The sequence below is a fragment of the Lonchura striata genome, chromosome 3 (genome assembly GCF_050655825.1).
Source record: "Lonchura striata isolate lonStrDom1 chromosome 3, ASM5065582v1, whole genome shotgun sequence".
Taxonomy (NCBI): domain Eukaryota; kingdom Metazoa; phylum Chordata; class Aves; order Passeriformes; family Estrildidae; genus Lonchura; species Lonchura striata.
This window is the reverse complement of record NC_140705.1, coordinates 107,375,548-107,400,515: the sequence shown is the minus strand read 5'-3', so window position 1 is coordinate 107,400,515 and position 24,968 is coordinate 107,375,548. Positions and strand designations below refer to the sequence as shown.

The 24,968-nt window shown below is 42.4% G+C and overlaps 1 protein-coding gene across 1 annotated transcript in view; it reads left to right on the top strand.

Moving 5' to 3' along the window:
• The first annotated feature begins 1,505 nt into the window (after positions 1-1,505).
• Positions 1,506-24,968, top strand: part of SUSD4 (sushi domain containing 4) — a 69,278-nt gene continuing 45,815 nt past the window's right edge. The window contains 2 exon segments of the mRNA XM_077781863.2: positions 1,506-1,521; positions 1,690-1,845. Of these exon segments, the coding sequence (XP_077637989.2) occupies positions 1,725-1,845 (121 nt within the window). The 5' untranslated portion in view covers positions 1,506-1,521; positions 1,690-1,724.

Here is a 24,968-nt window from a genome sequence, read left to right as displayed (position 1 = left end):
TTGCTGCATTATTGCTCTGTCCTGCCACTTGTAGTAGTCAATGGCTTATTGCCTCTGAAGAACATCTCTATCATGTAACTGCCTGTGCTGTGCTTGCATGGCTTACAAGATCTATTACTGCCCTGAACTACCTCTTTGAGCTGGCTGGGGACATGAAAACTGACCCGGTCAAGAAAGGATGCTTGGTGGAAATGCTCTATAGTTTCCAAATTTTCCTGTTTAAAAGGAGCTGAAAAGGTATTTCAGAGATAATACATTCTCTTACCTGAAAATTGGCCAATACTTCCCCATTCTTAGCAGAATACCTACATTTCACTGTGAGATGCCCATTTTCTCCAGGGCACATAAAGAACTATGCTTCTTACGCAGGCCTTTGAACTGATTCATGATTTGAACTAAAATCTCTCCTGAAGAGCTTTAAGTTTTAACTTGAGGAGGCAGCAGCAGATAGCTGAGATGCTTGAAAAGAACTTCAACCTTGCCATTATTTACTATTAACTTCGAAGCATCAGGATGTGCTATGTCCACATGCTGTTAATATTACCCCATGTACCTTTGGGTCTGTGGTACTGAGCATATGTATGTTTCCTTACAAATGTGCATTCCCTTGTCCCTGGTTTTGTCCCCCTGGCTGCGTCCCGGGACTGTGCCAAACACCTTAATCTACTTAGCAGAGTTCTCTTCAGCTAGAGGACACCCTCTGCTACCTCTGAGCAAGGGAAGAGAAGCAATGCCCAGCTGTGGGCAAAGGGGCAATGCCCCTAACAGCACACTGGGAATGACACCAGGAAATACAGAGCTACCACAGCTGCTGGAGCCACGAGACCGAGTCTCTGATTCAGTGATTCGTGGCTGTGAATTTCACAGATTCACTAAATATAGCTGGATGCTGATTCCTAACAGTAAATTGCTCCAGCCGGCAGGCCCAGGCGTCCTGCCTTTCCCCAGTGGAAGCTGATGGGTGAGAGTGCTCAGGAGCACACCTTCCCCCTCCCGAAAACCGTGAGAGATGCGGCGCTGCCACCGGCGCTGCTAAAGCGCGTCTCGTATCTAGCGCTCTGCCTACGTGACGAAGCACAGGGCACTCCAAAGATGCTCCGTCAGCGCTGCGCACCGCGAAACCCCGTTTGAGGTGAAAACGAGCAGAAACTACCGGGAGCGAAGCCTTTAACTTCGCCCTCCCCCTACCCTCGGCAGTGTCGGGGCGCCCCCGGCGCGGGGCAGGGGTGCGCTGAGGCCGGGCAGCCCGGGCGGGACGGGGCAGCGGCCGTGCCCGCGGCTGCCATGCGTGCCCGGCGCGCCGGGGCCCCCCGCGCCGCCGCTCCGCTCCGCGCCCGGCAGGTGCGCGCTGCGGCTGCCGCTGCCCCGCTGCCAGGTGGGGCCGGCCGGCCGCGGGGAGCGCAGGGGTGCCTGTGCGCCTGTGTGAGCGCCGCGAGTGAGCCAGTGCGTGCGTGTGCGCTCCGCCCGGCGCCGGCAGGCTGCCGAGCCGCAGCGGCGGAGGCGGCGGCAGCGGCCGCGGAGGTACCGCCGGCTCCGCCGGGGGGGCCCCCGCAGGTAGGGGCGGCGGGGGCACGGCCGGGGCCGGGGCGGGCGGGAGCGCTCCGGGGCTGGCGGGGGGAGCGGCGGCGGCGGCGGGGGCGGCGCGGAGCCCCCGGGCAGCGGCGAGGCGGAGCGGCTCTCTCGTTGCAGGTGGCGGCGAACCGGATGCCTTTGGCGGGCAGAAGATGTGTCATGGGAAGCAGGCGAGCGGCGGCGGTGCCCTCCCGGCGGCGCGGCGGCGGGCGCTGGCCGCGGCGCTGTGGCTGCAGCTGGCGCTGAGCCTCGGCCCGGGGCTGGCGGCGGGCGGTGAGTGAGTGAGGCGCCCCGGCCCCGGCCCCGGTCCCCTCCACCGCCCCAGCCCCAGCCGGCCCCGCCGCCCCGACCCGGGGGCAGCGGGGAAAGTTCCCCCCCTGCGCCCCCCACCCCTTCCCTGCCCGCCGCGGGGCCGCGCAGCTTTGGGCGCCCTGCGTGCGGACCCCCGGCTAGAGAGCGCTGGCTCTCTCTAAGTACAGCTTCGGTTTGAAACAGCGTAATTTTCTGAATTTAAAAGAAAACAAAAAATAATTTAAAAAGCCTTGCCCCACCGCGGTCCGCTCAGACATCTCTTGGATGACTCTTAGTGAGAAATCCTCCCGCAGCTGGGGAAAGCAGGAATTTGGGGAGGAAGCTGGCGATTCGGGTTTGCAACGTCCTTCAGCACTCTCCTAGTGGAAGAGCGACCCAGCCTCATTTGGCCTTTTTAATTTTAATTACCTTTTTAACACTATCATTTAAATTATTGAGCCTGTGAGATATTTCAGCAGGTACTTTTAATTACAAAATTGTTTTAAATTGATTCCATAATTAGACTTGGATTACTGGAAAAGTCTTAAAGTAAACTGCTTTGCTGCAAAAAATGAACTTAACTGTGATAATGAGAGCAGCTTCACATTCCTACTCTGGCATGGTATTATATATTTGTGTTGGGGGAATAAGCCATTTTATGGTTGAACTGCATCACTAATGGCAGACAGAGCCCGATATAAAAATTGCTTGGGCTTCTTCTCATGCCAAAGACTTATGCCAAAATTTTCTAACTTGAATGCATAAGCCACAACAGCTCCAGTCCAGATGTATTTTCTGTCACTGAATATGGACTTACAGGAATACGGCTGAAGAAGACTTCAAAAGGTCATCTTCTCCATCCTCCCCCTGATTCAGTCCTAGTTTTCTCTCTGGAGACGATAATGCCATTTTCCAATAGAAATCCCGTGACTGCAAATGTGATTCCAGCTAAAAAAGCTTTTAAACTGTTGCAGTCACTACATAGCCCTCTTTAGAAATCAATGGCTTTAAAAAAAAAAAAATATTTTATTGCAACTGTGTAACCCTTGATTTCCTGGGCAGCTCATGTTTCAGTGTGGTGGTGCTATGCAGTTTGTCCTGTGCCTTTCTCCGGATTGGAGCTGTGCATGCTCCTGTCCTTCTCTAACCTCCTTCTTATGGCTCCATTCATAAAATTGAAGCTGCTCCAAGGCCCCCTCCTCCCTGAGGCTCTGCATATCCCACAGTTTGATTGTCAGCACTTATTAAACGATTAGTGCAAGAGGTTCTTCAAAGTATGGTTTATATCCCCCTCGAATGGAATAGTTTTCATCACAGCCTGCAATAAATCACTGTGCAATGCTGATCGTTACTAACGCCTCTGCCTTTCACCTCAGTAGTATAACTAATTCTGTATCAAATTTCATTTGTAAATCATTTTAGTATATTTCAATCATTTGGGGTGTTTTTTTAGACCAGAGTCTAGGAAAAGGCAATGCACTGAAAAATTGTGCATGGGCACAATCACCAGTGAAAAACATTAATTGCTGTTCTGATTATTGCTATTATTTTCCAGTATGGTTGTGCTCAGAAGGTAGGCACTGTATAAATCCCAGCAAATGTACAGTCCTTTCATGTGGTAGAATATACAGTTGTTGGGTTTCTTTCACCCTGAGTCATTCGAGTGGTAAAAATAATGAGCTTTGTAATTAGAACAGAGGACTGTGAATTAGCATCCCTCCTATTTTAAGGCTCTGTTGTATCTGTGAACAAGCTCACTGTGCTTACATAGATTGCTGTCTTTGCTTTGAGGGCTCAGCTTTTGGCTACCCAACCTGTGACACAGAGTTTGGGATCTCTGTAAGCAGCTGTTGGCCAAAGTTGTGATTTCCCAGGACCTTTGAAAATTTCATTTTTGTAGAAGGAGATTTCGTAAAATCATTTTATGGATTTGTGTATTTAGACATGAGGCACGCGGCATTACTGACTGGTTTGGAAAATGTAGCTCCAGTCTCCTTCTATCTTCTCATTATCTGTTAAATAAGGATAATCATACTTATCTCAGAGATTTCAAAAGAGCTTTGATGACATTTAATGAAAATACTATGGAGGTGGAAAGATTTGTTTCAAAAGCTTTAGAAAAACAGCACTGACAATATGCTGAAATAAAAACTACCTCACATATTAAAACATTTAAATGAATAATTTAGGGTTATTTTTTCTAGAAAGCAATCCACAGCTTATATTTTGGATCCCATTTACAGCTTCTTCCCTTCCTTGGCTGATACCAGGATTTGTCTCCTGTAATAATCCTGTCATGACTTGTGTGACTCCTTCTATTTTATATCTGACTAAGCTCTATTGATTGTCACGTTCTACCATTTCACCCCAAATCAATACTACTTATAACTCTTTTTTTCTTGCCAATAACCCTACAGAGAATAACTTTGTTTATTACACTTTGACTTTCGCAAAAGTGAATCTAGCGAAAAGATTTGCTGTAGAAGTGAACTCAAATGAGCAAACGTTCCAGCTATCAATATCCCTCATTCATCCCTGATGTATTTAAAACTCTGCTGATACCGAGGATAAAGTGTATCTCTCATACTTCAGCCTGTGGCTTTCATCTAATCATTTTTGTTTGCAAAATCATTTAGGCTGGAAAAGACCTTTAAGATCATCGAGCCCAAGTGTTAACGCAGCACTGCTGAGGCCACCACTAAACCGTGACCCCAAGTGCCACATCTACACATCTTTTAAATACCCAGGGGTGGTTGACTCAACCACCTCCCTGGGCAGCCTGTTCCAATGCTTGATCACCCTTTTGGTGAAGAAATTGTTTCTAACATCCAATCTAAATCTCCTCTGGTGCAACTCGAGGCCATTTCCTCCTGTCCTGCTGCTCGTACCTGGGAGAGGAGGCCATCCCCCTCCTGGCTGCACCCTCCTTTCAGGTGGTTGTAGAGAGTGATAAGGTCCCCCCCAGCCTCCAGGCTGAGCCTCCCCAGCTCCCTCAGCTGCTCCTCATCAGGAGGAACCAAAAAAGAGACAAAGCTGGGAAGGCTGGTATGAGGAAAAATGAAATGTGTAGTGGCTGGAGCTGATGACAACTTGCCCCAGAGTCTGAAGGTATTGTACAGAGTTCGCTGTGAAAACTGTAGTATGGAGATAATAGCTGTAACAGTGAATTTTTAAATATATTTCAAATTCCTTCCACTGTATTGCAATAGTGGATGATGACGAAATCTCAAAGGAGAGAGAGAGAAAAAAAAAGTTTAATAATCTTCTGTTTTTGAGATTTGTTATGTGGTCTTGTACCCAGATGTGACTTGGGCATGTGCCTGCTTTGTTGTCATGGGTCAGTTGGGTGAACTCTGTTCTTCTGCAGGGCCCAGTGGGGAGTCTAGGGCTGCAGCACACATCACCATAGGCTTGGAGAGAGCCATGACCTTGTCTTGCCTCCTGGCCTCAAGCAGGGTCAGCATTCTGGCTGTATTTCATGGTCTGTTTCATCTCTTTGATGTTCTGCTGCAGAAATGCACACTCCAGTTCCTCCAAAGCCTGGGTGGCTCCAGTTTCTCTGAACTTTTCCTAAGTTTTTGTTGTACTTTCTGGATTGCTGGTCATTTAGACTGTGAGCTTGCTGTCATGGAACCACTTCCCTGTGGAATATGCCTCACTGGCATTGAGCAGAGCTGAGGAATATCCTGTGCCTTGGAGCTCTCCTCCTGCTCAGACATCCCAGATTCCTTTGTTGTCATTATAGGATGATGCTGGGTTATATTCAGCTTCTGGTTCCCTGTAGCTCCCAGGGCAAAAAAATGCCTTTTTTTGGCATTGTAATCAATTTGTGGTGTTTCCCTGGTTGCATGTTTTGCAGGCAACATCCCTGCACATCAGTAGTGCTTTTAAGCTAGGAAGTACGTCATGCATGATTGCAAAGAAATCTGGCAGGTTGTGAAACCTTCAAATATACTGAATTTTAGTGATTCCATGAAAAACAGCAGTGAGCTTCTTTCTGTAGACTAAGGCTGAATTGTTATTGCTCTGTGATTGTATTGCATTTGAATGAAATTTTGGTTATTCCGTGGTTATGGTAACTAACCAATGACTTTGGATGTAGTGGCCATCAAACCACATCCCTTGGGTTTCTGAAGATGGTGGATTTGTTTCCCTGAGGTAACACAAGTTTTTGATGTGTGCTGCTGATGCAGGCCTATGATAGGGCTGACATTTTGGTAGCCTGCAGTTGTTTCTGGCAAGAAAAGCCAGACAGAGATTTGCCATAAGTGCCTTACATGTGATTTTGGGATTATAAAGAAGGTTTTCTGAAAACTCTGAATGTTTTCTGATACCATCTCACTAAGTCTGCAGTTAATGTATTTTATTGTCTCCCTCTCTGTGCGTCCGTGTTTTTTGTCAAGCAAAATAGACATTTCAGCCTCGAGTTCCTTGTACATTTGATGAAATCATCAGTTATTTTGCAGGATTTTTTTAACCTCCAGCTTATTGGAGAAGCTCAGTGTTTTGGAAGGGAAGTTTGTTTTCCCACAGTGACAGAATCTCAGTCCCAGGTGTACCTCATGCAACCTCTGTTCTCAGCACCATTCCGGTGCTGCTCTGATTGCAAGTGGCAAGGCTGGTGACATTAGAGGATGGCAGTTCATCATTTGTCTTAGTGGCACATCCATCTGCCTACAGCCTTGAGAGAGGTGGGCATATTTGATAGATTAATCTCCAATCAGTTTCTTAGCACTGTGCAAGAAGGAGCTTTATCACTGATGTGCTGTGTCATTTGGAGACTGAGGTTAACTTTTCCTTCTCTGCTTTGCTCCCTTACTCCCAGGATTGCAATAGAGTATCTTTGATCTCTGCATTAGGGATGATTACAACTTTAGGAGAATCAATTAATTATGCTTTGCTTTATTTTCTCATCTGTAAAGTAGATAAGCGATGTATTTTGTGGGTGTGTTAGGAGGGAGTTTGAGAACCTCCCAAAGAAAATGTTACTGGAATAAGAAATAGGAATTTTAGCAAAGTATAAACTGAGCTTTATCGAAGTAGAAGGTTATCTACTATTCGTGATTTTTGTTGTTGCTATTTGTGGGGTTTAATAATTAAATAGTCATACCAGAATTAGGAAAATGCTATCTTTTTTAACTTTTACAGATGCTTACAGATTTTTTTTCTGCAGGATTGATCATGTACTCAGCTTTTTTTTTTTTTTCAAATATGGTCTAAGTCTGATTACAATTAATTTAGTTTTATAACAAAATACACATTATTAGAAGCAGGAAACCTTGCACTTGAGCTATGGGTTTTCATGAGGTTTTAGGCAGGAAAAGGACAAAGTATGGCCTGAATTCATAGTTGATGTGTGCCAGTGCAAATGTGATTGAAGGCTGGGCTACACTTACTGGTGGGTATTGCTTAGTCAGAAAATGAGCTCGAGGGATAAAGTGGTGTAGTGTGCACAATTTGATTCACTAAGTGGAAAAATTTGCTTTGCTAACATATTAAGGGACTGAAGATACAAGGATCCTACCAAATTCAGCAATTTAACTGTGAAACTGGGATCTCCTCACTTGGTTTTACATCTCTTCAGCTCCTTCTTTCGGGGTGGCACAAGCAGGGCATTATGAACCAATTATGGGCTGTACATCTATTAATTCTCACAGTGGTTTATAGCAACAGTTTTTGGTGTCCACGCTCACCCTCGACCTGACTGCACAATTGCTTCTGTTTGCACCAAGTTTGGCCTCCTGCTTCTCAGAGGAGGCTCCCAATGGCTTTTCCTGAACAGCTGGGCTGCTGATGGGATTTATCCAAGTCGGGATGTTTCTTTCTCCTCTTACTGTAAACAGAGGAAGTGGTTGGTGGTGCCATCTGTGCTCACTGAGATCCTGTGGGGTAAATGTGTTTCCACATTTGGGACCTTTTAAATCGAGTAGTGTCTATCCTGGGTTGCTCTTCTGTTTGTTGTTAAGGGATTGTACCAAGCTTTCTTTAGCTAAAAGGTCTAAAGGAGGGTCTAAAATTTATCAGGAGCATTTCTGTATTAATTGATTTTTTTCACTGATGACCAACTTCAGAAAGGGGAATAGGGGCTTTTCTGCCAGCACCCCTACTTACTTTTGATAGACCTATCTCATTAAACTCATAATTTGACAAATATTCTTGCTTGTGGTAGCTTAATAGTAACAACAGTACTAAAAATGTGACTTTTTAAAAAAATATAGCTCTTCTCATCCATGGAGTTGAAAGTACTTTATAAAGGAACATAAGTTTTATTATGCTCCTTTGTAGATGGAGAAATGGCTGTAGAAAGATTAAATGTCTTGAAGACACATTTCACATAAGAAACAGATGTTGCCATATAGAGGGAAGAGATCCTTTGGATCTTCATCCGGCACTTTCTTCTGTAAATAGAACTTAGGGAAATTCCTAATCCACATTTTTATAACATGGTCTCTATAATAGGATTTTTTGGCTGTGACTGTCTTCTAATTGAGATGAGCAGCTGATTTCCTATTCACTTAAATTGCTACTTAAGCAAATCACAGAGAGTTTTTCCAGTGTGGTTTATTTGTGTGACTCCTTTATGTCTGAGATAGCACATGGCATTTTTCCAGACAGCAAAAACATCTTCAGAATAACAACCAAAAAAAAGTATCATGAGTTAGGGTAGAGCCCTGAAAAATGGTGTTATGCAGGTTTCTCATGGTGTAAAGTTCATATTAAGAGGAAAGGTATTTCTGCCTTGCTCAGCCATGTGGTTCATGATCACAATTTACACAAAAGGACAACATTAGAGAAATATTGCATGTGTTTTAAATGAATTCTAACATGCTTGAACGGTTAGAGAGAAGATCATTGCATGACAGGCAGCTCCATGCAGGCTGTGGCTTGAGTGTCATTGCCTTATACTGCCCGTCCCTCTTTAGAAATCAGTGGATGTGTAATGTGTTCCCATAAAAATATGGTTTCAGCTTACAAACGTTTGCTCATGAAAACTTAAGATGTAATGCAGAGGACACAGAAGGATGAAACAGGTCTGGTCCCTTGATCCTTTCTGCTAAGGGTGCAGCAGAGTTTCGGCGTAAAGCCAAATTCTTCAAAAAGAATAATGTACAAAATATGGAAACTGAAAAGAGTAAATAGCTTACAATAGCCTGAGGAAGAAAATAGTTTATGTTACTAAGGGTTAGATTATGTAGAAGTTGGGTTATCAAGGGTATCATGAGATAATATCCTAAAAATACACTCTCTTGTACACTGCTAAAGAAAAAATGGGATATGGCATGCACATGAATCAGAGGAATCATTATATCACTGGACTCCCATTCCAGAGACCAAGAGAACACGCTAAAAAGAAGAGGTTGTCTTTGAAAATGCAAAGCCTTCAGATCTTTTTTGGTACTGCAGAAAGGCAGCAGAACTCGTATCTATTTATCTGTCAGGAGGCTGGAGAATGCCATACAGATTCAAGAGAAAAGCTGTCATGCATGCTGGGAGGGAGGAGAAGATGCTCAGAAAAAGAAGCCTGTAAACATGGGGTCCTGTTCTCACTTCTGTCATTAGCACCAGCAAGTGTGTACAGTAAAAAACTATGGAACAGAAATTTCATTTCCATCTTTCAAGCCATGGGACAACACACTTCAGAGCAGTCACAGAAACAGGACTGGAAAAGAGCTCAGGAGTGCCTGTAGTTTACCCTCCTGCCCAGAACACAGGAGTCACACATTTACCTCAGGCATGTTACCATTTGAGACTTCAGGTTGGAAACCCTACCCTCTATCCAAATGCTTCATTCTCAAACCTTTATAAATCTTTTTGTCGAGTCTAACTCAAATCATCATTGCTGTAACACAGGGCTCTGAGGATTTCCATCTCTAGTGTGGGATTCCCAAGTGTAACTTCCTCCACTGTGCTGTTGTCAGTACAAATCCATCAGTGCTGTGTCTTGGGCCATCCTGACTGCTGCTGTCACTTTCCTGGGTCAGGCTGGAAGGATGCACACTGCCCCAGCAAAGAGTTTTACAAAAGTTATGGATTAATTAACAGCCTGGGAGCTGAAGTTCAGCTGGAGCTGCTCCAATGTTCATGTGTCGCTGCCAGCACAGAAGGAGCTGTTGTGATTCTCAATGGTGGAACTTCCATTTTTCTGGTTTAGTGAAGGTCACAGCTAAGTTTGTGCTTAACACAAGATCAGATGTTTTACCAGCAGCTATCAAAAGGGTCAGCTTTACCTTGCTCATTCTGAAGGGCTTGCAAGGCTTTTCCAAAGTCACAAATGGAAAGCATCAGGAATAAATCTCAGAACCCTCCCATAAAATATGCTTATTTACACAGTTCGTTCTCCTTGGGGATATTAGACCAACTCTTTGTACTTGATCATGATGTAAACAGTATGGTTATTGCCACAGTAAATTGCACCCAAGTGAATTTGTATTTTACTTCTGCAGACTGAGTGAAGTTGTATATACTGAACAGCCCTGTGGTACTAGATTAGATCCACACAAAAGCCAGTCAATAGCTTACAACTTCCATGTGTGTTTGCAAATAAACCATTTTAACTGTAATTTTGATAAGCAGCTGCTTGACAGCTGTCACCCCTAGTCCCTGCATTCCCATTTTGAGTGAAATAGTTGGTAATTGTGAATATCCAGCAAGATTGTGTCATTCATTCAGGAATGGCAGGGGGAGAGGTGGGGGATATTGGAGAGTGCATGGGGAGGAGTTGCTTGGTTAGGCTAAAATGGAAGTTAGATTTAGAGCAGCACTAAGGTGAATTAGCAAGAGGGGATCTGCAATAGTGTGGGGATGGGGTAAATCTTTTAGCTGTAAAAACTTCATGGCATACAGTGGGGTTTTCTTATATATTTCTAATACTCTGTGAAAGCCTACCACACTATTGCTGTGTTTGTGTAAGAATTATTTGTATTCTGGAAGCAATGGGTACTTATGAGAGGCATTTTTCTGTATCTCTCCACTTCGTTGACATTTTTAGGGATATTTTGTACACATCGTCTTACTCAGAGAAAACACAAATGATCCACTTAGAACAGAAAATAAATAATAAATAATTTGGTCTCCTGTAAATTGGACTTATAAAATAGCTTGATTGCAATTACCAGCTTTGCAGTAATCTTGAAGGAATTAAGATAAAATGGTGTTATCACGAGCAATAGTAAAAAATGAAAATGCACAGACATTTCTCTTGATCTTGTAAAAGTGTAGAACATTCTTCTCTCCTCTAAACGGGGACCATGACTTCCCCAAAAGTACAGTCATAACCATTCTGGGGGAGCACCAAGCTGCTGCAACCACAATCCTTGCTCCTGCTCTATCCCTCCTTGGGTTCAGAGCTAATCATCCCGGGCACTTCTTTCCATTGCTGACTCATAAAACATCACATGCTCTTTATTCCGCACTCCTTCTTCTCTTCTCCAAGGCCTTAGGTTCTTCTGTGGGGCCAGAGAGGAAGTATGGAGGAAACAGTCTCTTTTCTTTAGACACAATTCCAGGTTAATACCATCTGCATTTACATGGGTGAGCTGGAGGGTGTGACATGATGGTGACAGCACAGTACCCACCTTTTAAAACTCCCCCTCACTCTGCCCTGTGGGATTCATGTCCCAACAAGAGAGGCTGCTGTTTCAGGCCTTGCTCCCTTTTCTTTTGACACTCAGAAATGCTTGCCCAGATGAAAGAATCCAGCTTTCAAGTCTAGCAGAGTCCTTCCCTGCTGGTAGCCTGTGCATCATCTGTCAGTGCTGCTCTGATCCAGTGTGTCTGTCTCAGAGACCAACACAAGAAAGGTCCAGTCTAGGACTGATTTTCTCATGACTAGGCTGTTCTGTAGAGGCTAGGATATTTTAGTTCAAAGGGAAAACACTAGTGAAAATATTCACCAGATAAAATACATGAATGACTGCACAATGTGTGTAGATGAAGCCCAACTCCATTATGCCTAAGATCTCTTGGAAATTAGGTCATGATGGGACACACCTCTGCACAGTGGCTGTAACAGATGCCAGTGGAAGAAATTGCAGGAAGAGGCATTTGGTTATAAAAGAGGGGTATATATCTGTCTTTGCATGCAGCCATGCACTAATGCACTTGAGAGTGCCCCTTATTAATCTTATGGAGAGGTGGATGGGTAGTGAGGAAGATAAATAGAGAGATGTATGTGTATATGCTGAATAAGAGTGAGAAACCAAAAAAAGAGCCACAACCCAGGAATGAAATGGCAAAAAATACACTACACTCACTGACAGTCTTTCCAAGGTTCTTATGCTGGTTCTTAGCATTTACAAGGTTGCTTTTTACACTGAAAAATGGATGAGCACTGCCTCTAATGCTTCTCTTTAGGCACAAGAGTGATACTGGATTCATGTGAGGGATGGAGAGCGGGAAAGTGTTGGGTATATTTAGATTCTATTTCATTTTTATTTCATATTCAGTAATGTTACAGAGACGGACTTCATTCCTCATTTCAAAGAGAAATCCATCAGATAAATTGTGTTCACTGCGGGGAGAGGAATTTTGTCAAAACCAAGATGAAAGATGCCTTGCTGCAGTAGCCTTGATGTACTAGGAGGTGTGTTTCCTGGATGCTACGAATAGGTGTATTTTTTAACCCTGGGTTCTGCATGTGGAAGAGTTTTCTTGGTTCTTCCAAAAGGCTGTCTGAGGAACCTTGTACTTGGAGCAGGCAGATCTATGCTGCTCAGGAAGTCAGTATGTCAGCCAGGCCAAGGTTACAGGACTGAAAAAAAGAGTATTTTGAACTTTTTTTTTTTAAATGCTAATGTTATTAGAATATTAATAAATGTAAGGGGGCACTCATTTAAAATAGCTCAGAATTATGGCAACTGGAGGTTTTGCTGCAGTGCATTAGTATCACAGGTAAATGATTCATGACATTTGCCATCCTGACCTGTCTGAAGCTGTGATTTAAAAAATGCAGACTTCCAGGCCAAACAGTTATAAATCTGATCTGATTTTTAATATGTTTTATAAATCCGATCTGATAATTATTTTTTTCCAGAGGAACAATGTACCAGCTCTGTTGTCATCTTTGCATTTATGATCCCCTTTTGCCTTACTTAATCTCAGTTTAATTCTTTGGTTGTTTTATTGGAGAGGGAAAAGTCCTTTGGTAGTGCATATATACCTGTAGTGTTAGAAGAAATGTTTTCCAAATGCTGATGTTTTCTGTCCTTGCAGTCAAGTGATTCTGTTATCATAAAATCTCCTCAGAAGCACAAACCCCAGGCAGTGCAGGGAGCTGCAGCAGGGTTTCAGGAGCCAGTGGGACTGGCAGCTTACTGTGAATGTTAACACGAGTCTGCTGTTTGTTAGCTTGGAAATCCATTTGCTAGTTTTTTCCCCTGATCTGAACGTGTTTGGAAATAGGATGATGTAGGGATTTTCCTATTCATCAGCTTTCCATTTCTCCTGTGAATTTCCATCTTGCTCCGAGGCAGGCATTCAGGCTGTGGGGACTCTGGTGGCCAGTGCCACAGCCAAATTCCCTACAAGAGCAAATCTGGATCCTCTGTATTACCTCCTACACTTGACCTTGGGAATGGAGGAGGTCGGGGTGGGAGGAGTTTGTGTGAGATGAAGAGATTTAATCTCATGAAACAGTTCTAAAATGGTGCCCCACTCAATGTACATGCGGGGATGAGGAAAATCTGCTTTTTTTCTACAACACAAGATGATGCTGGTCCCTCTGGTTTCAGTGTCTGAAGACCACTCATTCTTTCTCCCTTGCATCCTTGTCCATCTCTACTTATCTCTTCCTCTGACTTATTTTTAAAAGTACCTACCTGAAAATAAAACAAACAGGTGGACTAGTGCCTTTTCTAACAGATTCTCTGGGAAGCTACTAGGCAATTAAAAAAATGTTTAATATGTCTCTTTTTGTAATTTGGCTCCCATTCAGCCTTCTCCGGATCATCTGGTCTCTCTGCTGTCTAGATCAACTGTCTTTTAAAAAATGTCTTCACGCACACTTTTTAACTGTTTGCCTTGATCAGAAATACAAATAAGAGTCAGAAAAACAAGACAGGGATGTGCTAGATGGGGAAAAATGTCAAGGGATATATTATTCAGAGCTTTATCTAAAACTTCCTTTCTTTTCCTGGTTGTAATGGTAGTTTGACTCTTGCCTCTCCTATTGAACTTGACTGTGTTCTTTTGGTTTGTTCTGGGCCATCTTAGTGAGTTTTGAAAGCAAGACCTGGTCAGTGTCCAGTCCTGAGTGTTCCTTACTATCAGTTCAGATGATCTGTGGTAGGAAGGGAGTGATTCTGTACATCCAAGCCTAATGACCTGAATTTGTAAAGCTAAATAGCAAAACCGCTACTGGCATGACTCACTATTATTTTTAGCTCTGAAGAGGAGACAGTGGAGCAAAGGTTCATCTTTCCATACCAACTGTGCCTTTTGTTGAACAATCTGATCCTGCTGAGAGGTTTAATGTTCATCTTTCTGTTTTTAACCAGGTTTCTGCAAGATGCCATGCATCTGTTTGGCTTCTATTCATAATAGGCTCATTCCTTGAGAAAATGGCTCTCTGCTCTTCTGGTACTGTATGGGCCCTTGCACAGGACAGAGACTTTGCAACTTGAATTGTTGCTGGAAACAGCCAAAGCAGAAAATGGGACTGATTTAACTGAAACAGCAACACAGAAGTCTGTGAATTTGGTTTGTGCTATTTAAAGTATAAATATTTTCTCCCTTTTCCTTCAGCATGCTACTTATTTTATATTTAAAGAATGATTTTCGGAGGTTAGACATTTGGTAGTACTGGTATAATAAAGGAAAAATCACATTTGCCCATGGAATAACTGATCCAGATTCAGTTTGGAAAAGGGATTTCTGAAAGCTTTTGCTCCTAATCTCATGGAGTGCTGCAAAGCCTATCAGGCTGCCTGGGCTCTGCTCCTGCCAGGTTTACCTGGGGAATACCTGGTTGTTAAAATCCTCTTGCATCCAAGCAGTTCCTTTTTCTAACATTGAATTTCTAAGTAAAAGTGAGTGCTGATACTGACAGATTTGAATGAAAAAACATGTTTACACCTTAAAAAAACAGTGAAGTGACTTTGGAGTTTAAGAACTGCTTTAGAATTAGCTTAAGCACTGAAAAAAACTTAAAGTCCCTTAACTTTCACTGAAACAAAGGGCCTGAGCTGCTGTGAAGGTACAGGGCAGACCAGAGGTACTCCTGCCTTTGGGACACTTGCTAAGACTGTGACCAAAGCAAAAACCTGCATTCAGATTACTCAATAATGGCATTTAGGTCCTAGTCTGTGGCTCGTAGTGGGGATGCAGCATATTTGATAAGGAGATTGCTGGTTTTATGGCAAGTTGAAGAAGAAAAAAATTAAATCACTTTAAGAAACTGCACATACAGCAACCTTTTAATGGAAAAAACCCCACTTTACCAGGATTTAAATCTAATTTGTATTATCTCTTAAGACAGACATATAATGGTGAATGTCAACTGAGTGATGCTTGTATGTTCTCTGTAGTCAAGTCTTGGTCTGCTACATATAGAAGACTTATCTGAGCCAAAAAGGGAAATAAGGACAGAGAATAAGGAGCACAGGGGAAGAATGTGCCTTGCACTATCAGGGGATTGCAAATTCAGATAAAGTAAGACACGGACATTTTGTCAAAGAAGTCGAATATGTAAGTTTAAAGCTTGCTCTAGGCAGTTTAACTTAGCCAGCACTTCCAACAGCTGATAACCTAAAGTGACACTGACCTTGGCACACTTACAAGGGCAAGACTCGCACAGGGATAAATTATTTCTTGATCAGTTGCTCAAGTATAAAAGACACAGTCCAGCATTACTTCATTCATAATTATGGGTGTTTGTTTTATCCCAGAACATACTGATTGCAGGCAGTGGAAGTAGAACAGTCTCTCTGTATATTTGAGCTCTTCTCTCTCCATTTTAATATATCCTGGGGCATGGTGATGCTATTGAGTTTGTGCTGCTCTCTCCACTCGCCTTCCTGACTCATCTGTTTTTAAAGCTGAAATGCATGGAGTAGGAAGTAGTGGTTTTGTTCAGTAACTATCTGTGCAAGCAGGATTTTTGGCCAGATTGTCTTTTTTCTGGCCTCGTTGCCTTCATGTCCAGGAGATGTTTCATGACCTTGGTGTGTGAACACACAATCCCAGTAGCACAGCTGGTTTTCAAGTGTTGTAAGTGGCTGCTTTGAGGCTGTCAAGTGTGTAGAGACACAGTGGAGGCAACTTAGCCACAACGTCACTATTTTTAATCCACCCTCTGTGTACTGAATCACCGTACCTCTTGCTAAATCTGTCAGGGCCTGTGGGTGGTAAATGCTGCTAGGATGTAATTCCTGTTTCTTGTGAGGAGCTACCCAGACTCAGGAAATAAAATGCCATGGTGGGAACAGAACTCAGCTGTACCCTCCCCGTGCTCGTTGTAGTGGTTTCTGTAGAGCAGAATGGGCAGTTCTGGAGTCATAGCCCTCTCCTGGATTTGTGGCCCAGTGGACCACTTATTGGTTTCTTGGGCTGACTGAATGCTGTCAATGCCAAAAGTCCCACAGATGTTCTCATTTTCAGCTTAATATATGAAAGTGCTTGTGATAAAAAAGCCACCAAAAAATAAAAACCTGGGCCCAAAAATGTTATGCGATACCCCTGGGAAGCTGACAGCTGAAGGGTCCCTTCTGGATCTTCTGCTGAGTGACTTGCTGGGTTCAGAGATGCTTTTGCACATGCTACTTTGCCCATCTGTTCTCCCTGCTTCCTCAGATCCCCTGAGCGGACAGAGAAGCACAACTCAGAAGACTTCTTTTCTCTCTGCTCTTCAGAGAGAAGAAATTGTGTCAACTGCAATACACTTTTTGGATGTAAAAAAACCGTGAATTGGCAGGCAAAAAACCCAGATAGTATCCCTGAAGTGTGTAAGGGGAGCTGCCAAAAGAATCCCAGTCCCCTTGGTTTAGCAGTGGTCACTGAATTACAGACCTGACATTTTTGGACAGCCGTGTTTTTTGTTTGCTTGCTCCTCTGTTAGACATTTAAAGGATAATGCTGTGGTGAGAAATGGATTAATTTATACCATTTGCTTTACCAGCACATCCTTTAAGTCAATAAAATGTTGTAAGACTCAAGCTCTTTGTGAGCTAAATCTCTGCTGACAGCACATGATTGATTCAATTTTGCAGATGGGACAGATTTCCTTGTTTTGTCTCAACCTGCCTTATGATTACTTGCACACAGACCTAGCCACTGACAACCCAAAAATGTTAATGTGAGTGAATGCTAACACATATGCCTTACACATATGTGAACACCCACTCCTTTATGCATTGCTGGAGGAAAAAATATACTTGTACACAAGAATCCTGTTCTTTATACATGGGGAATGCAGGATGCAAAGTTATGCAGCCAGAAATAGGAGCAGGGGGTTGAAATGTCAGCTTGTTAAAAAAAAAAAAAAAAAAAGGAAAATTCATATTGTATATTCAAGAGGGCTGAGCATGACAGGGATTTGTACTTCATCATCATCGATCCTTCTTCCTTCAGGAGGTCAGCACTTGTTGGCTCCAAATCTGAAGCTCCTTTCACCTGGAAGCCTTCTCTTACCATATTTTTGTGGGATACCTGTCTGTCCCACAGCCCTAGGCCATTTGACACTAATTCCCAGTAATTGCTGTCAGTGTTGAAGGAGAAGCTGGTACAGAGTCAGCGAAGAGCAGGAATTGTTCTGCCATGCCTGGAAATTTTGCATTTAGCACCAGTTGTCACACAGGGATGCTGTGGCCTCCCTGTGTGTTTTCTGATGTTGCCTGGTTCAGTGAAGACCACAGGAATTCTGCATCAGAAGTAAAATGTCACCATTAAGTGGAGAAATTCAGTTTCCAAATTTTCATGGAACAATTTCTTATCGTAGAATATTCTGAGTTGGAAGGGGCCCACAAGGATCATGGAAATCCAACTCCTGGCTCTGCACAGATTGTCCCATGGATAATCCATTTAGGATCATACTTTCAGAGATACACTAAGCATTTGAAAGCATTTAAAAATACAAAATTTACCTCACTTTTCAATTTTCTTTAGCTTAGTGTCAATTTATAAATTTATATTTCTGTTAATTAGACTTCAGTTGTAGCAGGCTAATGCCTACACAGCAGAAATTTTGTGCCCTGCTTGATCCTGTCTGTAATTTATAAAACTGAGTAGGGGAAACCCTGGGTCTCTCTGAAGGTTAGATTATGACTCCAGTTTATTTGCACAACTGATGGCTTGAATTTCTTTTAGGTTCCAGAGTTTGTCCTCTAAGCATTTATTTGCCCATTTAATGAAAAATCTTTGCCTGGGGCTGAGCCCTGACACATGAGGTGGCATTTCAAGATCAAATGTTATTAATGTAAAAAAAAAACCACTGGAGACCACTGACTTAATTTAAGGACTTATTTTCAAATGTGATTTATCCCATATTTCTAGTAAAAGTCCATGGAAATTGTGATTTTATATCATTTTTTGAAAGCAGATCCTGACCTAAGACACCTCAATCATATGGCACTGTTAGGAAGGAAAGACTTCTGGCCACTCTACTGAAATCTCTTCAAAATGTGACCATCTGTCCAGTGTTCTACAAAGGCAGGAAATACTAATTACAGAATGTTCTGACATCTCTGGACTTGTGACACAGCTGAATCTGACCCAATATGTTCACAAAATAGAAGATGATGTATATTGAAAATTTCACAGCTCAGTAATACTCTGTTTTCTGAACTGCTTTACCTTTGTAATAGGTATATTAGACAAAAAGAGTATATTTTTTAAAGGCATTCAGTTCAAATTTGCATGAAAATGGTACTGTTGCTACAGGATTTATTATGAACTGTTACATAAATTATCTGCTTTTAAACAGCCTCTAAATACCTATTTATGCAATGTAGCAGTTGAAAAGTTAGTATGTATTTTAAGACTGACAGTAGCTTACTGTGTACAGCATCTTTGGCTTGTGCAGCAGAACATTTTTCACTTAACAACATATTTGAAAAACCAAAGCAAATACCAAGAGACACACTGTGCACACACACACTGGATTTAAATATAAATTTCAAGTCACATTATGAGTCAGCTGCAAGCAGGAAAATATTAAACCTGACTTTTTTAGTAGACGTGCTCCTGTGCTTAAATGTTATAAAGGTTATTTGTCAATAGATAATGCTGTGCACGCTATGAGTTGAAGGACCTAAGCCAAAAGGGTTTCTAAATGGATAAAAGTTAAGAACTGGAACTGCACAGTCTGATCCCCTTAGCCAAGCCCATGACAGGACTCCTCTTCAGCCATGCTGTTCAGTTCTGCTTTGCTCTGTCTGCAAAACTGCTCACAGACCTGGGGCCTGTTAACAAGGGCAGTGTCTGCATCATCCTGCCCTTTTAACAGCACTGTTAACATCTTAGTGTTGTTTCCCTGCTTTTAAATCCAGCTTCTGACTCTGTGTTGAGATCCTCTCCCATGGCCTTTGGGTGAGGTCATGTGTCCCTTGCTACCAAAACTGATTGTGTTCTACGACTGGTTTCACTTCTTGTTAGACCATTAATAAACCTTGATCCAAACATCAAACTTAACAGCAAAATTGCAGGTTTTTAGTAGGCAGTAAAATAATCTTGACGTTGCTCCAGGCTTGTATTTGTGGGATTTTTATGCAACGTGCTTCTGGTATGGAGTGGAATATTGTACTCTGCCTACTCATTCTTCTGTTCTTCATGTAAATATATACTCAAGTGTTTGCTGGAGGCAGTGATTTTTTTAAATCAAACAGGTTTTATTTATTTAAGTGTGAATCTTCTATCCACTCTACCCGAGCAGGTGACAGCTCCTAAGACTGATTATTTAGGATGAACATCTCTCCTTATTCATGAATATGTCTTCTGCATGTGCAGGAGGGTACTCATTCCATTCTGAAGTGGTCACCACTTCTGCTCAGTGATGCTGCCACTGCTTTGACCTCACCATGTAGATTCTCCAGGTACCCTTGGAAGCAGTTGCCATAGTGCTGGATTTATCTTGCTTTTAAATTTGTATGGCCATGCCAAACAGCTGCTTTGTGAAAAGACAGCAATGCCCATCTCTGCCCCAGATGTGCTGATCCACTGTGAGCCCATTGCGTGTGGCACTTGTCATGCAGGAGCAGCTGAGATGTCCCTGTGCACCCTGGTGAGAATCCAACCCATATCCTGCCCCCAGAGTGAGTTTGTTTCAGGGCTGCAAAGTTGTGGCTTCATATTTGAAATCTGGAGGAATAAGTAGCTGAAGTCATTGTTAGTAAATTGTGCTTCCGTTCAATTTTGAAATGGATAGATTATTTTTTTCAGGAACGTGTTAGCAGTGCCAAGTGAGAAGACTCCTTGGGCAAAAGATCTGACTACTTAGAAATTAAAATGGTGCAGAAAAGATATAATATCTAGAAGATGATAGTTTTATCCTTTGGGCATATGTCTGTGTAGGCTGAAGAAATTAGTGGAGCTGATCTCCCACCTCAGTTTCCTGAATGCCCTGTATGTGTTTTATACAACATTTTAGTTTTATAAGCAATCATGCACACGTGCTTTCTGATTTCTCTGTTTCAGACTCTGGAAGGTTCTGACTTGTATAATGGGTCTAGAGTAATAAAGATTTAAGTTGTGAAATATGTTAAATAAATAGTATATTTCTTTAGAATCATCCTCAAAACTGAAGACTCAAGATACTTGTTTTGAATGCTTCTTGAAGACTTTCTAAATCCCTGATTTCTCAATTTCCTGGAAGGAAGGTGTGATGACTTGTAGCTTACAGTCTGTCCTTGTATGAGGTACAATCCTTTGAGATGCAGAGGCCATAGGTAATCGATCCTGCATTCATTTTTCAACAAAAGAATTAATCTGACTGATATTCAGTTGAATTTTGCATTGAGAGAGAACTGCAGAAATATTGTGAACCATGCACTTAGACTTTCACATTTTTAACCTTTTAACCCTTGTGCATCTGTCTAATGTGTTCAGAGGTCTAAGACTAGAGCTTTCTGTGAAAAAAAAGTCAGAAAAGGAAACACTGACCATATATAGTCTGTCTTTCCTCTGCAGTGCATTAAGCACGAGTGCAACATATTAAGATTTTTATTGATTCCTTTTCCATTTATTTTCATTGAGAAAATTCTTATAGAATCGTGAGCTGTTGTGACCTGAGCTTTTTGTTTCATTCTGGTAATAGTAAGTTTTGAAATCAGAACCATATTCCATAGGTAAGATCTCAGCAGAAGAGGTGGAATTCTGCCACCTTTTGTGACTGCATCTGTTGTATTGCAGGTTTTGTCTTTGGAATCTCAGTCCTAAGAACACTGCTGTGGCCATGAAGGGGCAATTTCAGGAGAGGGTGCAACCTTCTTACTGCATGATTTGGAGGATCAATTTGATTTTGGCTCCTGGCATATTTGGTCATTGGGAATGTGTTCTTCCTTCCCTTAGTTATGAGCTCCGTAGCTTCCGTCTGCTGCCATGTACAGTGGGATAGGATAGTTGATCCAGAAGATCCAGAGAAAGACGTAGTGTGCTTTGGCCATGTCTTCAAGTCATGGAATAAGCCTTTAACTGTGGAAGGAGATTTTATAGTTACCATGTGGATATTGAATTAAGAATCCAGAAGATGCTTCAGACTGCAACAGGCTACTGACCACTTGCCTTTGATTGGAAGCAATCTTCACTATGTAACAAATTCTGTAGAATATTTTCCTTTTCAAGGATTCTCTTTCCCTTGGAAAGACCTAGGAGTTGAGATAGCCCGGTAAAAGTTTCATTTCTGTGTTTGAAATTATGGGTGTAGAAGGTTGAAGATGAGTTGTTTTTCATAGGAGGCATAAAACTGGTGTTCACGGGTATTTATCTTCTTTTGTTGTGCAGGAGAGAGTGGAATCTTATCAAACTGCACCAGGGTGATGTTTTCAAAGCAGAAAACTGCAACTGTCTGTTCTGGTCCTATGTGAATGTCTGAGAGGAATGATTTAAGTCAGGGTGGCTGCAAGCTGAGCACTCTAAGTCTCATGTTTGACTCATCAACACTTCACAGTTGGCTGTAACAAATTCCACTGCCTTATCTAGTCTAAAGGATCTCTTTTTGCTTTGCCATTTGTGCATCAACATCCAAGTCTGGTGTTATGCAGGCACACATTTTAATCTTATTAGTCAGTCTGGGGCTGAGCAGATAGAAAGCAGAAAGGGAGAGAGGGAGCTTGGGGTCTTGGTGGACAAGAAGGTGACCATGAGCCAGCAGCGTGTCCTTGCAGAAAGGCAGCCAACAGCATCCTGGGCTGCACTGGGAAGAGAGAAGCACTGGAGCTTGTTTCCTGTGAGTAGAGGCCAGAAGAGCTGAGACTGTCCAGCCTGGAGGAGAGAAAGCTCAGTGAAGCTCTTACTGATGTGTAAAAATAACCTGAGTGGGGAGGACAAAGAAGACAGAGCCAGGCTTTCAATGGTGCCCAGTGGCAGCACAGCAGGTAAAAGGCACAAATTGAAATGGAGATTTCCTCGGAACATCTGGAAACAGTTTTTCATTGTGAGGGTGACCAAGCACTGGTTTCCCAGAGAGGTGGTGGAGTCTCCATCTGAGGAGATTTTCAAAGCCTTACTGGACCCAGTCCTGGGCAGCCCATGCCAGCTGCCCCTGGTTGAGCTGGGACTGTGGGCTAGATGATCAGAAGGTCCCTTAGAGCCTCAGCAGTTCTGCTGTTCTGTGATATACCGCATATCAACACACATCAGAGGAAGCCTCCCTGTCAGACTTGTCCATCAGCCCTGTCAGGGAAATGGGAAGTGTGGGAGATATACTCCATTATGCAGACATTGTAAAGCCATGGAATGGCTGAATGTGATGTGCAGGCTGTGTCCAAAGTACATGGATTTATGTGGCAAGTTGGGTGTGAGGCTGTGGTGCACTCACCACATAAAGAAGCAGATGAGGATCTCAGACTTGCAATTTGAAATTTTAAGTGTATCCAGCAAGATTTGTGTACAGACATGAGGACATTTTTGCTCGTGTTCCAGAACCTGGCTAATTCCAGCCTGGAAATATGGCCTAAGAAATACTTAATTTTGGCCACTTGTAATTACCCTTTTTTCCCCTTTCATATCTCTTCTATCTTTAGTCCAGATAAATGGAGCACTTGCTCAGGGTATAACAATTTAACAACCCTTTCAATACAGAGTTAAAGATCTGTAGTGCAATGTAAGTGAAGGGAATGACAGAAAATTAAAACTATAAAGACATTAGGCTCGGCAGTGCTATTGTGGTTTGCTGTTACTGTTACCATCCTTGTTATTGCAGTTATGAGTGACATAGTTGTTTTTAGCATAGCCTGGCTACCATCCTCAGCTGAAATTAGGAAGTTCATTGCACTGGTGTCTTGATGAACACACAACATGACCGTATGCTGCCTTGGCTCAAGTAGGACCAAACTGCTAAGGCACAGCTCATCTTCTTCAGTGTCCTTGTGTTGCTGCTTCCGTGGTAGGAACAGATGGCATAGCAGGAGTGTTCCCAGCTTGGGTAAAACAAGATGCAGAAGGTCAAATGAACTGGCTCTCATTGGAATATGCTGGCTATTACAGTTAGGTGTCATCTAGATGTAATTCTTCATTGCACAGATTATATCTAACATCTCCCAAATATGGCAAGTACATAGCTCACAGAAATAAATATTTTCAGAAGTTGCAAAGTGACTGATTTCACAGCCATACGTGCATTTCGAGGCATTTCTTCCCATATCTGATTCTGAATGTTTTTGTTGTGTAGCAATGAAATGACTGCTCTGTTGGCAGCATCTCGTAGTTGGTTACATAAAAGCCACAATGGCCTTGAAACCTTAAATCTGGACAAAGGGATGAAGAATATTTTAAGCTCATGATTCAGTGACCTTAGTTCAACAGTGACAAGAGATTCCTACCATCTAAGTAGATAATTAAATCAACTCACACATGTAAAATGGATTTTCGGGTTGCTCAGATGTCTGTGTCCCACATGGTCTCCTCATGACCTTTCACAGTTTCATCAGAGGTGCCAGTTTTGCATGAGATTGTAGAAGTTGAGCCATGCTTGGCTGTAGAATTTAACTCCTTGGGATCAGAGAGTGCTGCTTTGGGCAATGGGAGAAATCTGTAATCACCCTCTACTAAGGGTTCTGTTATTTTACTTCATAGCATCTTACATCCATGCCAAAAGGAAAATAATTTTTATGCTTTTTAGATTATATTCAGAGATGTTTGCTCATTGTTTTTTGGCCTTGTGTGCATGCTATTAGAGGTAGGCTAATTTATGGTGGCATGTGATTTCTTGTTGTACTTGTTCCTGAAACTGGGGAGGGAAAATGCTAGGAACAGATCTGCAAAGTGATTTTACCTCATTTTCTCCTTGATTGCTTTAGCATTAGATTGATCTACATTCTCTTCTTTGTTCTGGCATGCATTTCTTGGCCTTTTAATTTTCAGCATAAAATGTAAATAGTTACTCACTGATCCACACGTATATGAAAAGGTGAAAGAGGTCAGTGAAGAGTGTAATGATGAGAGGGAGAGGAAAAGTGCTTTTGAAAATATGTTTCTAGTTTGATTAGATTCTGCCCTGGTTCAAACTATAAAATCTTTGAAAACTTATAACTCTTGTAATGAGGTTAGGTTATATTCCCAATCAATTCAATATTCTGGCCAGCACACCATTAAGCAAGCATTTTCTAGTTCATAACTGCAGAAGAGACAATACAGCAGACTTTGTGAGGAAGGCCTTATGTGGCTGTGAGATCTCTGTTTTTTATAATTCTCTTAATTGGACTAGTAAAATATATTTCTTTTCCTGACAAATGTTGCCTTGATGTATCCTGGAGGCAATCACAGCTACAACAGTATTACTGCTGCTCTGAAAGTCACAGCTGAATATGTCAGCGGGAATCAAAGTAAAAGGTGCAATAGAAATGTTATGAATTATTATTAAGATACATGAGAAAGCTCTGCAGGGAAGAACTGGAACATCTTGGGAAATGGTCTTCAGTCAGCCAGCTGGGAAGGCTGAAGACAGAATCTTAATAGAA